The sequence below is a fragment of the Haliotis rubra genome, unplaced genomic scaffold (genome assembly GCF_003918875.1).
Source record: "Haliotis rubra isolate DU_JTF1 unplaced genomic scaffold, ASM391887v1 Scf1896, whole genome shotgun sequence".
Taxonomy (NCBI): domain Eukaryota; kingdom Metazoa; phylum Mollusca; class Gastropoda; order Lepetellida; family Haliotidae; genus Haliotis; species Haliotis rubra.
Genome location: NW_025765887.1, coordinates 1 through 16,210, shown reverse-complemented (window position 1 = coordinate 16,210; position 16,210 = coordinate 1). Strand labels below are relative to the sequence as shown.

Genomic DNA, 16,210 nt, shown 5'->3' with positions numbered 1-16,210 from the left:
AGCCCCCACACACTTTCAGAGCAGACGCGTATCGCACAGTATATAGCCTACCTTAAGAACGGAGTTAGTTATTATATTCTGAAGTAGTGTGACATGTGATCTGATAATGTTGAACCTGGAAACACGACGATGACCATAACGTGAGCCAATATAGTCCAAACCACAGTATGCGGTGGGGTAGCCTCGTGGTGAAAGCGTTCGCTCATTGAAGACCCGGGTTTGATTCCCCACATGGGTGTAATGTGAAGCCCATTTCTGGTGTCCCCCGCCGTGATATTGCGGGATTATTGCTAAACGCAACGTTAAACCCAATTTACTCACTCACTCACAAAACAGACCAACTATTGATGGTATATCTACTAATGCACAGACCGGTAGGGTTAACGGTCACACGCTGGTTATATGTAAATAGACTCCATGGTCCAAACTTGGCAGGTCAGATGGTCACTGATATTAATGATGTCAGCTTGAGTTCATTGAGATTCTATAGTTGGACACACCGACGAAAAGGAAATTCACTGATGAAAAGAATTACAGAAGATCCTATATGACTAAATTCATCTGTCAGGACTGGTTTCCGTTGCGATTAAATCCAAAATGCTGACGACCTTTACCTTGCTATGAGTAGTGTGTGTGTGAGTGTGTGTGCGTGCCTGCGTGCGCTCGCGAGCGCGTGCATATGTGTGTGTGTGCATGTGTGTGTAACCTATTCTTCTTTGACATTTTGTTTGTATGTAACCTATTCTTCTTTGACATCTCGAACCGAAGCACTTCACATGCAGCCACATGTATGTTCACTATATACACAAGTACATGTATCAGTCTTTCTTTCTACTTGGGACCGTACATAATTTATGGCTGATGGGGGATGGGGGGGGGAGGGATGGGGGGATGGGGGAGGGATGGGGATGGGGAGGGATGTGTGTCATGATGGGATGGGGGAGGGGGAGGGGAGGGGGGGTGGGGTTTGTGTGTCATGATTTAAAGGGGGTCACCCATTTTGTTTTGGGAGGTAGGGGGTCATCAAATTTGTACACGTTTCTAGGGGGTCAGCAATTTTGTACATGAAAATATTTAAAATTTATGCTTAAAAAATTGGAAGAGAGAGGGCGTGACATTGATTTTGTACATGATATGCGGGGGTCACTTACGTTTTACATACATTTTATAAAATCATCTTAAGCACGCGCATTGACATTGTACATGCTTCTCCATAAAAATCATCTTAAAACACACACACACACACACACACACGGCCATAAATTATGGACGGTCCCTAAATATACAGTGTTGTTGACAATACAGATATATTCCTGCTGGACAAGCTAGTTCTACAATATCACTTGTTGAACCTGGTGGATAACACGTACAGATCTATCCCAGCTAGACAGACTAGGCGAGCTATATTACTTGACCTAGCAGTCTGTAAGTAGGCCAGGTGCTTATCGAGTAGAGTTTAACTATATAATGGCATTTGACAATGCCACCAGTGGAGTGCAACCTGCTGTTCCAGTTGCGGTCTGACTGAATAAGATAACGCTTGCACTTTATACTTTGCAAAGAATAGCAGTGTCAGTAAACTTAGGCTCGGTATTATTCGTTACACCGCTATACCAGTCTCAGTGTTATTCGTTACACTGCTATACCAGTCTCAGTGTTATTCGTTACACCGCTATACTAGTGTCGGTGTTTTTCGTTACTTCGCTATACCAGTGTCGGTGTTATTCGTTACACTGCTATACCAGTGTCGGTGTTATTCGTTACACTATACCAGTGTCGGTGTTATTCGTTACACCGCTATACCAGTCTCAGTGTTATTCGTTACACTGCTATACCAGTGTCAGTGTTATTCGTTACACCGCTATACCAGTGTCAGTGTTATTCGTTACACCGCTATACCAGTGTCGGTGTTATTCGTTACACTGCTATACCAGTCTCAGTGTTATTCGTTACACCGCTATACCAGTGCTATACCAGTGTCAGTGTTATTCGTTACACCGCTATACCAGTGTCGGTGTTATTCGTTACACTGCTATACCAGTGTCGGTGTTATTCGTTACACCGCTATACCAGTCTCAGTGTTATTCGTTACACTGCTATACTGAGCCTAAGTTTACTTAGACTTCAAATAATATCAATGTAAATATTGCAGTTGGTGATCCAGTGATTCATGTCAGAGATATCCAGAGTATCTGGATTGGTAGTGCCGCTTCATCGAAATAATGAAAATGATTATGAAATATTTCATTGCAACATTATTACTTGATAATATTGGATCTGCCTTCCAAAGGTATCTTTGCTTCCAGGCACAACAGTACTGAGTCCCGAATACCCTCTGTGTAGACCCCCTGAACATGACGGGTTCGGACAGCCTCATACACCTGAATACGGGTATAGTGTTGTAGACAGCCTTTCAGCATAGGTAGAACTGAGGCATGTGTCACATTCAATGCCTGGCTGGGTCAAAACACTCGGTTGTTTACCCCGAGTCAGGCGATCCGAGCAACACTTGCATACTCAGCTATGCAGTGAGTGAGTGAGTGAGTGAGTGAGTGAGTGAGTGAGTGAGTGAGTTGGTGAGTGAGTGAGTGAGTGAGTGAGTGAGTGAGTGAGTGAGTGAGTGAGTGAGTGAGTGAGGCGAGTCCGTGAGTGAGGAGTGAGTGAGTGAGTGAGTGAGTGAGTGAGTGAGTGAGTGAGTGAGTGAGTGAGTGAGTGAGTGAGTGAGTGAGTGAGTGAGTGAGTGAGTGAGTGAGTGAGTGAGTGAGTGAGTGAGTGAGTGAGTGAGTGAGTGAGTGAGTGAGTGAGTGAGTGAGTGAGTGAGTGAGTGAGTGAGTGAGTGAGTGAGTGAGTGAGTGAGTGAGTGAGTATAACCACTTGATTGCCTTACTGTCACATAAGGTAACAATTCCCTACAGTTTCTTCGTTAGGATATAAAGTGCTGGTTCTAGTAATTCGGGTGATGTTATAAATGAGGTAATTCAAAGAGTCAATAGACTGGAGGTTCATACTGCTTACTACTGAGGTACATGTGGCCGGGTTCATACGACGGGTATCGTTCACGCTGTTATCTACGTCTGGGGCACTACCAGGTCACGTGTCCACCGTCGATCATGGTCACCGTAAAAGGAAGCACCTGGAGCTACGACTGACTAAAAGTACATGCGTCAATAGGACTCCAGGGGTCACAGTCCAGAATCTGTTGAGCGGTGAGGGTGCTCTTCCGCTGACAACACATGCCGGTCTGTGGTGTCAGACTGGATGGTTCACAGAGGTTTTAGGGGTGTCAAATGTTACAATCTATATAGTACACACATATGGCGATCTAGAGACTAAATGAATCAACGATATATTTCCCTACTAGATTCGTATGGGATGGAGGGGGAGTTACACATCAATGTGACATCATGCGATGACGACATGTGATCCACCCTCTGTGAAAATGCAGGGATGTAACGTCATATTGGAACAGCGACGTAATATCATATTGCAGCATCGACGTAACATCATGTTGCAGCAGGGACATGACGCAGCAACGTAATCTATTGAAGCAGCGATGTAACGCCATGTTGCAGCAGGGACGTAACACCATGTTGCATCAGGGACATGACGTCATATTGCAGAAACGTAACATCATGTTGCAGCAGGGACGTAACGCCATGTTGCAGCAGGGACATGACGTCATATTGCAGAAACGTAATATATTGCAGCAGCAATGTAACGCCATGTTGCAGCAGGGACGTGGCGTCATGTCGCAGCAGGGACGTAACGTCATGTTGCAGCAGGGACGTAACACCATGTTGCAGCAGGGACGTGACATGTTGCAGAAGGGACGTGACATCATGTTGCAGCAGGGACATGACATCATGTTGCAGCAGGGACGTAACACCATGTTGCAGCAGGGACATGACGTCATGTTGCAGCAGGGACGTAACATCATGTTGCAGCAGGGACGTGACATCATGTTGCAGCAGGGAAGTAACACCATGTTGCAGCAGGGACATGACATCATGTTGCAGCAGGGACGTAACATCATGTTGCAGCAGGGACATGACGTCATGTTGCAGCAGGGACGTAACACCATGTTGCAGCAGGGACGTGACATCATGTTGCAGCAGGGACGTAACATCATGTTGCAGCAGGGACGTGACGCCATGTTGCAGCAGGGACGCTGACGTCAACACCATGTTGCAGCAGGGACATGACGTCATGTTGCAGCAGGGACGTAACATCATGTTGCAGCAGGGACGTAACACCATGTTGCAGCAGGGACATGACATCATGTTGCAGCAGGGACATGACGTCATGTTGCAGCAGGGACGTAACATCATGTTGCAGCAGGGACGTAACACCATGTTGCAGCAGGGACATGACGTCATGTTGCAGCAGGGACGTAGCACCATGTTGCAGCAGGGATGTGACGTCATGTTGCAGCAGGGACGTAACATCATGTTGCAGCAGGGACGACATCATGTTGCAGCAGGGACGTAACATGTCGCAGCAGGGACATAACACCATGTTGCAGCAGGGATGTAAGATCATATTGCAGCAGGGACGTGACATGTTGCAGCAGGGACGTGACGCCATGTTGCAGCAGGGACGTAACACCATGTTGCAGCAGGGACGTGACGTCATGTTGCAGCAGGGACGTAAAACCATGTTGCAGCAGGGACGTACGCATCATGTTGCAGCAGGGACGTGACATCATGTTGCAGCAGGGAGTGTAACGCCACAGCAGGTTGCAGCAGGTTGCGCAGGGACACATCATGTTGCAGCCGGGACTTGACGCCATGTTGCAGCAGGGACGTGACGTCATGTTGCAGCAGGGGCATAACACCATGTTGCAGCAGGGGCGTAACACCATGTTGCAGCAGGGATGTGACGTCATGTTGCAGCAGGGATGTGACATGTTGCAGCAGGGACGTAACACCAAAGTGCAGCAGCGACGTAACATCATGTTGCAGCAGGGACGTAACACCAAAGTGCAGCAGCGACGTAACATCATGTTGCAGCAGGGACGTAACACCAAAGTGCAGCAGGGACGTAACATCATGTTGCAGCAGGGACGTGACGTCGTATTGCAGAAGGGACGTGACGTCATATCGCAGCATCGACATAACAGCATGTTGCAGCAGGGACGTGACGTGATGTTGCAGCAGGGACGTGACGTCGTATCGGAGCAGGGACATCCCGTGATGTCGCACCAGGGAGTAAGTGAGTGAGTGAATGAGTTAAGTTTTACACTGCTTTTAGCAATAATCCAGCAACATCAGAGTGATACCAGAAATGGACTTCACACATTGTACCCATGTGGGGAATCAAACCCGGGTCTTCAACGTGACAAGCGAATGCCTTAACCACTTGGTTAGCACGCCACCTGTATCAATTCAAATATTAGTAACACCCAATGTGACTGTGAAGATCCGGGTTAGAACTGGGTCTTCATTAACCATTGCTTGGCACAAGAGGCGACTAACGAGTGGTCAGGCTCACTGAATTGTTTGACACATTGTAACCCAGTTGCATAGATCGATCACATGCTGGATTGTCTGGTATTATTTACAGATCACCGCCGCAAAGCAGGAATTTGAGTGCGGCGTTAAACAACAATCAATCAATGACAACCGAGGGGTTTATCTAGGGTGTGTCACTGTGTAGAATTACCAGCTATGTGGTTTGTCATAAGACTTCCTGTATAAAACATTGATCAGATGAATCAATCAATGAACCTGGATATATTCTCGCAGTAAATACATTCATACTGTGTGCTTCTGAGATATTAAGAATAATCATCTTATACTTTTTGTGATGTTTGATTTCTTTACAATTTACAATTAACAATTTACATTAAAATCACACCGATTTGAAAAATGTTCAATTGAAGAAAGTGCACACCAAACATCACTCTCAGCAGTCCAGCTGCATCAGAGAGAATATTAAGAACATGGCAGCAACTCAAAATGGGCTCCATGCTCTCATTGCACTCTGATCCACATTCATGCATTGGCTGCAGCTACAACTGTAGGTTTGTATAGTGCTATCCCACGATATCCCATGCCGGAGTTAAACATGTATATGTCATCAGACATAATATAGTCCGAGCCCACCAGTCATTGTATACCCTTACAGTCCTCGTATCCCCCTGAGCCTTCTATCCCCTCAATGTTGAACACCAGGCTGGTTAACACGTACCATTCTTTTAACTCTTTTTAATATGATGCAAATAGCATGCTCTACCCACTTAACTATCAAAGCAATTAAATGGATCTGGAGCCACTAGCACAAAACAATCTTAGTGCTATGATGGTAAGCCTATGTTAAAGTATGGAAGTTAAGACCATCGTAGTGCTATGATCACTTTGTGCAAATGGACCATGGACCAACTTACACAAAGCAATCTCAGTGCTGTGATGGCAACTCCCATGCTCTAACAGACATAATATAATCTTAGGACTAAGAAGTCTTTGTAGGGTAGAGCCTGACCTGACTGCAGATGTATGCTTTATGGGAACTGGGTGCCTGTCTCTCTCCTTCCTGATAATGCTCGTAATTTTTCAACCATCTTCTTCAGCAACCAATGCTTGTTGTAAAAGGCGACTGACAGGATTGGGTGGTCAGGCTCGCTGACTTGGTTGACACATGTCATCATATCCCAATTGCATAGATTGATGCTCATGTTGTTGATCACTGGATTGTCTGGTCCAGACTCGATTATTTACAAACCGGCTACATATATACATGTAGCTGGAATATTGCTGAGTGTGTCGTTAACCAACAAACCAACCAACATGACACTGAAGGATGATGTATTTCTGATATTCATCGTGTGATCAACATATACTGAAAAAGTTTCAATTTACATATTTATTCAGTCATTTTAAGAGATTCTATTTACACATATCTGTGAGTTACCATGGTAACAGATGTAGAGTGCTGATGTCACCAAATAGTCGTGTGCACAAGAAGGTTTTGTCCATTAGGAAACATCTAATCCAATGGCCGTCTCACACTGTATAACTTGCTCACATAACATGTCTCTCAATGCGGTTGTTGTGTTGATATACACCAGTCTCTCTGGGTATGTGTGCATGCATATCACACATGGTTGTGTAAAAACATGTGTTGGGGGTACATGGTACAGACTATAATTATATATGGTATGAAATACATGAAACATTCACACCATACTCTGTGATATATTGTTACAAAGATATATTTGGTATGCCATATCATGACATACTTACATCCTTCATCATGACATGTAATGACACATCCTCCTACATGACATGTGATAGAGGTTACATGACATCAATATCCTACATGACATGTGACAGAGGTTACATGACACATCCATATCCTACATGACATGTGATAGAGGTTACATGACACATCCATATCTTACATGACATGTGATAGAGGTTACATGACACATCCATATCCTACATGACACATGATAGAGGTTATATGACATCCATATCCTACATGACATGTGATAGAGGTTATATGACATCCATATCCTACATGACATGTGATAGAGGTTACATGACATCCATATCCTACATGACATGTGATAGAGGTTACATGACATATCCATATCTTACATGACATGTGATAGAGGTTACATGACACATCCATATCCTACATGACATGGGATAGAGGTTATATGACATCCATATCCTACATGACATGTGATAGAAGTTACATGACATCCATATCCTAAGTGACATGTGATAGAGGTTACATGACACATCCATATCCTACATGACATGTGATAGAGGTTACATGACATCCATATCCTACATGACATGTGATAGAAGTTACATGACATCCATATCCTACATGACATGTGATAGAAGTTACATGACATCCATATCCTAAGTGACATGTGATAGAGGTTATATGACATCCATATCCTACATGACATGTGATAGAGGTAACATGACACATCCATATCCTACATGACATGTGATAGAGGTTACATGACATCCATATCCTACATGACATGTGATAGAGGTTATATGACATCCATATCCTAAGTGACATGTGATAGAGGTTACATGGCATCCATATCCTACATGACATGTGATAGAAGTTACATGACATCCATATCCTACATGACATGTGATAGAGGTTATATGACATCCATATCCTACATGACATGTGATAAAGGTTACATGACATCCATATCCTAATGACATGTGATAGAGGTTACATGACATACCCATATCCTACATGACATGTCATACAAAGAACATGACACAACCATATCCTAATGACATGTGATAGAGGTTGCATGACACACCCATATCCTACATGACATGTCATACAAAGATACATGACACATCCATATCCTACATGACATGTCATAGAGGTTGCATACACATCCATATCCTAAATGACATATGATACAGGATACATGACACATCTATATCCTACATGACATGTGATAGAGGTTACATGACACTTCCATATCCAACATAACATGTCATACAAGATACATGACACATCCATATCCTAATGACATGTGATAGAGGTTACATGACACTTCCATATCCTACATGACATGTGATACAGGATACTTGACACATGCATATCCTACATGAAGTGATACAGGGCAAATAACATCTGTATCCTACATGATGATAGAGGGTTTACAACACATCCATATCCAACATGACATGTGATACATGGTACATGACAAGTGTTACAATGTGATACAGCGTGAGCCTGGCATAAACAGGTGTGGGGACAATCAGACAATTGAATGTATTTACATCATACAACATGTACAGTGTAACACTAGGAAATAAATAAGCGGATCAAGCAGTTTGTACAAGATAGTTATACACAGCGGAAGACATCAACATTCAAACTCTCTCCCCCAGACATTCAAATCAACCCACATCTACATGCTGCGGTGTCTGTCATCCTTTTCTACATCCTATCCCCCATCCATTCCTTCCTCCTCCCCTCCCTCCCTCCCTCCATCACTCCACACACAATTTAAGTACATCTCATGGGGAATCCAATCAGTATATATACATGCAATCAGATCAATTTCCAAATGAAGCGGAAATGGCAATTATCTAAAGAAGATAAGGTCAGATGAATATATAATTCAATAAGTGTGATTTAAACATAAAATTTAAAAACATACATGGACTGACAGTTGAATTAACAATGAAATGATTCATACTCACAGGTAAAATTTTAAATAATGCACCAGGTTTGGTGCAATGAGTTGAAAGAGAAAACAAAAACACTGCAAATGAGCTGCTAAATGATATCATAACATTGGAAAAAAATCTCATACAGATCCTAGTAGTCTAATTTGAATAAATGCAAAATCAGCAAATCGTGAATACCAGATCTGCTTGCACATAATCATGACATTCCTTCAGACAAGGTCGTTGTTCAGCAAGACCTTCTGTTTGAGTTATGATGATCTCGCATTTATTCAAAGTAGTCATGTGACGACCATGAAACCTCAAAGTGAGTGTGAGTGAGTTGAGTTTTACGCCACTTATAGCAATATTCCATAATTATCATGGTGGGTGACACCAGAAATGGGCTTCACACATTGTACCCGTGTGGGGAATCGAACCTGGGTCTTCGGCACGAAGAAAGAATGCTTTAACCACTAGGCTACCTCACCCTCCTGAAACCTTTAAGCAATATTTCCCACTTGTGTAACCAGAAAGTACAACAGAGTGGTTGATTGAATGCTATTATCATTATTACATACATACAAACACACGCAGGGCTCGATTTAAGCATTTAGAACTTGCACTGGTGCAACCTGAAACTGCTAAATGCAACCTCTTATGTATATCAACTTGCACCCTAACATTTTGTGTTCAAAGAAAATGGACTTCAGCTGGAAAAGAGAATGAGGAACTGACTTGGAACAGTGACTCTGATTATTGTAGGAACAGTGAATAAAGGACTTACTGTTCATGAAAGTTTAGGAAGTAAGATAACTACAGATTTCTTTTGTTATAATACTGTTCTAAACCGTCTTTACCAAAACTCAAGCATTATATAAGATTTGATATTGAGCAGCAGGAGGTGCAGCCTGTTTTTGTTTGGTGCAACAAGGTGATTGCCTTAGGTTGCACTGGGTGCAAGTAGGTTTCAAATCCTTATATCGACCCCTGACACGTCTACCATGTATCTCTGGCAGGACCAGAACAATGCTATCTGATTAGAGTGCTAAATACAAACATGGCAACAAGTCCATTTTTATGTCTAATATGTTCTAGTAATGGCTCTTGGACACCACAAAGTTGCCATGGAAACACAGTATACCCTCCAAGGTCAGAACGCCATCACTCACTTGTCAGTCACAATTACACCAGTCATTTTTTGCTTTAGAAAAATCAGCACATTGGTCATGAGGTGGGGCCAATGGTATCTCATTCAATGTCTTCATCAATAGCCGTGTTGCCGCCAGATGGATCATTGTGTTGTTAGGGCATCATTACGCTTCGTCTGCAGTTATGATTGTTTCAGTTTCAAAACACAGCAATCTCTGCTAGTAATGATCTGCAGGTAATGCAGAATCCAAGAATTGCAGGTTCATGTGGAATTCAAGAACAACAGTGGCAGATTCCACAAGTCAGGTTGTAATGTGATGGTTCAGATTGTTGAGTCGCTAACTCCATGTACGCACACAGAGCATCAGAAAGCTGTGGTTCTTCAACACAATGAGACAGTTTCCATGCCGCACCACCATTTTGTCCATAACCACCCTAAATGGCACATCAGAATCCTGATCCCAGAACTGTTTCCCAGTGGTAGAAACACAACACTGCAGCTACTGTATCACACCTACAGAAACGTTGCCAGGGCTACCAGAGATGAGAATCGTTTTGTGGCATTTTGACAACGCCTAACTCCACCTCCAAGACGCTTATATAGTTCATTCCCCAACAATCCTCCAACAGTTCTGTTCAGGGTCATAAATCTCCACAGTTTTCAGGTATGTTGTCCCGTCAAATCCTCCGATTGCCATCAGCTGTCCATTCACGACTGCTAGCCCCACCTGATGGCAAGATATAATATACAGTCAAACACTAAACAATGCATCTCTGATGACATGAGCATTCCAGTAATATCACAGTTTGTCAGCTCTTTCCACCTGCATCACAGGTTTCTGGTCTACCCAAGGGACATAACTCCTCACAGTGATTAGAAGATTGTCCCTTACTGCTGACATATATAATTCACACTTGTTTCAAAATGAACTATTAATAATGACAATATGTCTTGTGGAAACTCATTGTTAAACCTACCTCTACTTTTAAGATATGAGACCAAGTTGAAATTCCATGCCATTCTGCAGCCTACATACCCCACTCCTCCTGATCGCCATGGCAACCACCGGCTGCCACGGTTGGTCTGGGGTTGTACTTCTGCACTACTGAGCTCTGTGGTGTCGCCCGCCGCCTACACGGCGATAGATCATGTTGTTGTACACAGCCACACCCAGGTGTTTCCGCCGTGTACCCATCGGAGCTACAGGGGTCCAGCGATTTGTCCGAGGATCATAACGCTCCACTGAAAAACATACAGAGATACAGGCGATCTGTCCATGGATCATAACTCTCCACTGAAAAAAACATGCAGAGATACAGAGGTCCAGCGATTTGTCTGTGGATCATAACGCTCCACTGAAAAACATACAGAGATACAGGCTTTATCTGTCCATGGATCATAACGCCCACTGAAAAACATGCAGGGTGGCGATTTGTCCGCCGATCATAACGCCCACTGAAAAAAAAAAAACATGCAGAGCTACAGAGGTCCAGCCATTTGTCCGGTGGATCATAAAAAAAAATAAAACATAAGAACAGAGGTCCAGCGATTTGATCATAACGCTCCACTGAAAATAACATACATCTCATGTTTTGAGGTTTAACATGTCACTCTCAGTCATACCTCAGCATTGCTGTTCATGTATGTCTGTACAGAATCAAGTCTGCATCAAACAATCCAGTGAGTGACAACAAACAATGGACCAAGTCTTTGACAACCAATCTGGTCACTCAAGCATTGGTTGGTGGGATTCTATTCTAATTCTAACAATTCTAAGGGAGACAAAGTGCAGCTGGACTTCAAGAATATACAGATATCTAGCAATGGGTATCCTGTGGTGCAAGTGATGCCTTCATCCAGTTTACTTCTTGAAATTCTTGAAACAATGATTTAAGTTTTGATTCTATTTTAGATTCAGAGTCAACAAAATAATTTTGACCCCTGGAGACGTACCATGGCTATGATAACGTTCTGTTCAAATGTTTTTAGAAGTATCTTTGGCTTGTTTTCACGTTCTGCCTTAATATAAATCCAGGATGCCAATAGCATTGTTACACACTTACAACATGGTGAAACGTTCCTGTGTTGAAGTCCTGTGTATGTACAATCAGGGGTGGAAATAACTTTAAAATTGCTAGTGTACTCCGCTACAGTGGCACATGTAAAATCACTTGCCCTGATAATTTTTCCACTATACCGGCCATTTTCTTGTTGATTTTTAAAATAAACAACATAATTAATATTGGAAAGTCAACTGGACACCGGTACAGTGTGAAATACAAATTTGCTTGCCAGACAGAAAAAACACTGGACTCGGGCCTCTGGCAATGGGTTATTTCCACCCCTGACAATAGCAGTAGCCACTAACCTGTGTTGAGGGGACAAGTGCCATCGCTGCCACCAACTGCATACAGGAAGCTACACAAGACGGCAACGCCCACTCCCAGCCTCCTGGTGCTCATGGAAGCAACCTTGGCCCACTTGTTGGTCTGAGGATCATACCTAACAAAGGGAATAATGTGTCATTGCGAGTGAGTGAGTGGGTTAGGTCAACACTGCATAGATGAGTAGGTCAGTCATCATCTGGGTGGCTTCATTTCGGACGGAGGGAGTGACGGTTAACCCTAGCAGTCTGTGCATTAGTTTGATCAACCATCAATAGTTGGTCTGTTTTGAAGCGAGTGAGTGAGTTGGGTTTCATGCCTCTTTTTGGAATATTCCAGCAAATATCACGCTGGGGGACACCAGAAATAGGTTTCACACACAGTACCCATGTAGGGAATCAAACACGGATCTTTGGTATGACGATGGAATGCTTCTACCAAAAGGCTATCCTACCATCCCAATTTGGATGGAAGTCATAATTATGAAAAAATTGTGTACAGAGAGAAATATTTAACTTATCAGTTTTTACATTGCATATTACATGTATACAAATGACATTTCTATTTTTGTAAGAAAAACATACTTCCTTTACCCTTTGACTGAGACTGAGTTACCTTTCGACATAGTTGAGGCAGGAAACACCGTCCTGACCCCCTACTGCGTACAAGTAGTCCCCCAAGACTGCCACGCCCACACTGGTCCTACACGAACTGGTCGGGGCCACATCGCTACTCCACTGGTTAGTGTGGGGATCATATCTGAGGGAAAACAACAGGTACTTGGTGTTGTTATCAACTCCACCCAGAACAACATCGGACAATGTAAGGCCAGTGACCTCCAGACAAAGCATACAATTTCCTCCAAGTCAATATAATTGAAAATCTTGAACCAGATTTGTTACTAACCCGTTCAGTATGAATCAGTATTACACAGTAGTGTTGGGAATTGGTTAAAATCTCATAATTGATGATTGTTTCATTACAACTGATCAATCATCAAAAATAATTGGTTAGCCTCATTTATGAAATTTGTTAATGCACATAAAAATAAAGAAAAAACACATGTAGTTCTTTTGGGTCTTTTTGGCAAAATTTCACATCTTTAAAGGATGACGTGAGTTTCGAATTTACCAGTCCATGGGACTGGTAAGCCTCAAATATACCAGTCCCTTATTATTTTCACCAGTCCACTTCTTTTCCATGTTAAATAAAGATAACAACAAGAATGTGTGTGTGTGTTTGTGTTTCATTTTTAACTCTTTCAACACCAGTCAACCAGAGGCATTTACTGCCGTGACACCGAGTTCCCAGAGACCCTGAGGTCATAGATGAAGCCTATGTTTATGAAGGAAATTATAAGCTTGTAAAACGTTATTGCTACTACATCCCATACACCATTTAAAAGATCTAATCCTACTGTTGATAAATATGAAGTTTATTTTTATAATATTATTCAAATAATACAACTACAACTTAAATAAATGTATTTTTGAATGAAAATGCAAGCTTACATTTATAACGTCCAGATAAACCACGAAAAAAGCAAAAACTATGGCGATTTTTTTCCATTTGTGACATGTGATAACATGTCCGTGCCTTTTTCTTTTATATTTTCATTTTTACGTCATCAGAAAATGATTATAAAAAGATTTCTTAAATAATATGTATGGTCGCCTATTTCCCGATATCTGTGGCTTTCCGCTCGGTAACATGACATAACAACGGAAAATACCTCCGTTTTCGAAGCTTCAGATGCATAACATGCGCGAATCGCTTGATGTCGGGCATCGTTCGAAAGCTCTCATGGCTCTGAACATCAACAATATCACTGTACCCTTGCCAAGAGTATTTTCACAGTTGTAAGAAGCGATTTTATTGGATAAAGATTGGTTTCTAATGACGCTTTTTCGCCACAGTCTGCTATAAGGGTCGTGGTTGGTCAAAATCGGACAAGTGACCTAAGGCAGCCAATCATATTACAGTAATGGATACCGTCCTCGTAAACGAAAACCTTCAGATTTAGACAAAAGTTTTGGGTAAAATAATGCTATTCTGAACATATTAAGCAAGAAATCGCTACCTGTACGTAAATTATGGAACTTATTGGACGTATCGTGCTAGGTTATGACCTGTGACAAAAATGCTTCATGTATATATTTTCGCATTAAACATCGTGGTCCGAAATGCTGAAGATTGAGGCGGCGAGAGCCGAGATGTCACTCGTCAGTGACTTGACTTACATTACATGATCGCACAAAAAGATGGAAATAGTAATTTTATATGTACGTTTGACAACTTTTATGAATGTTGTTGTTGATTTTATTCATTAGTTTATTCAATTTATTTAATGAATTCCTCGAAACATCGTTACTTTGCTCTTTGACAATGTTATTGTAGACCCGCTGCCGAAGCATGTGTCCGAGAATCGTTGTTTTCAAGAACATTGCGAAAAATAGTTTATAATTTTAATTCTGATGATAATATATGATAAATTGAAATTTAATAAGTGTTTTCAGACATTGTGAAATGTGATAGATTTGATATATGAATCAAAAGTCAGGTAGGTTCCTAAAATTATGTCTCATTTTGACGTTGTGGCCGATTATTCGGCCTGCGGTGTTGAATGGGTTAATATGTCCATTCCCCATCGTAAAGTTGTCTTACTATTGGCCCCGATAGAGTATTGAAATCTGATGCATTATAACCTCACGCCAAAATGCCTCTCATCTGGATCGAGGCTAAGCGAGACGTCCAGCCAATGACAATAATCGCTTGGGACTGTTACTAAAAATAGACACGGAATTCCTTTACACGATCGCATATGGTGCAGATCGAATTTACATGGAAGTTTCCTTTATCTAACAGTTGCTGGTAATTTGTATTGCCAATTTGAGGAAATGATTTAACCGGTGTATTTATTGCCGGGTCCCCAGGACTTGTTTGCCATAAATATGCCGGTCCTTTGATTTTTTATCGGTAAAATACCGCATATGCCGGTAAACGGAAACACTGTTCCAATCCGCCTCCCCAAAAAAAAAAAAAATGTCAGAAAAAGTAAGTGATCATGTATCTGCATATCAAGTACAAAATCAATGCCAACCCCCTCCTAGTACATGTGTACAAAATTGATGATCCCCCTACCTCCCCAACACCACCCTAAAATCATCATCACCCCCACTAGCCATAAATTATGAACGGTCCCTAACTCCCAGCTTATATCTCCTGTGGAAAGCCAGGCCTTGATGATAAATTCAAATCTTTGACAGCCCTTTCTTTGACTTCATGCACTGAATTGAAGACATAAATTAAAACATTTTAATGCAGTAAATTTTATGCACTGCCGCAAGGCCATTTTCAAAACATAAAAGAGGCACCTCCTATATACTGTTGAGGTAGGATTGTCCATCATGGCCACAGCATACACAATAGATCGCTGAGAACAGCCACTTCCCACGCCTACACTCCGCTTTGCTCACACAGCTACCAGGCTTCACTCATTGGTCTGTGGATCA

The 16,210-nt window shown here is 42.2% G+C and overlaps 1 protein-coding gene across 1 annotated transcript; it reads right to left on the bottom strand.

Annotated features, from left to right (window-relative positions):
• Nucleotides 1-11,416: 11,416 nt before the first annotated feature.
• Nucleotides 11,417-13,549, bottom strand: LOC124274257 (kelch-like protein 20). The gene is made up of 3 exons (XM_046709599.1): nt 13,314-13,549; nt 12,683-12,816; nt 11,417-11,556 (listed from the first exon to the last, which is right to left on the bottom strand). Exons 1-3 carry the CDS (start codon nt 13,547-13,549, stop codon nt 11,417-11,419), a joined length of 510 nt encoding a protein of 169 aa, XP_046565555.1.
• Between the last annotated feature and the right edge of the window lie 2,661 nt (nt 13,550-16,210).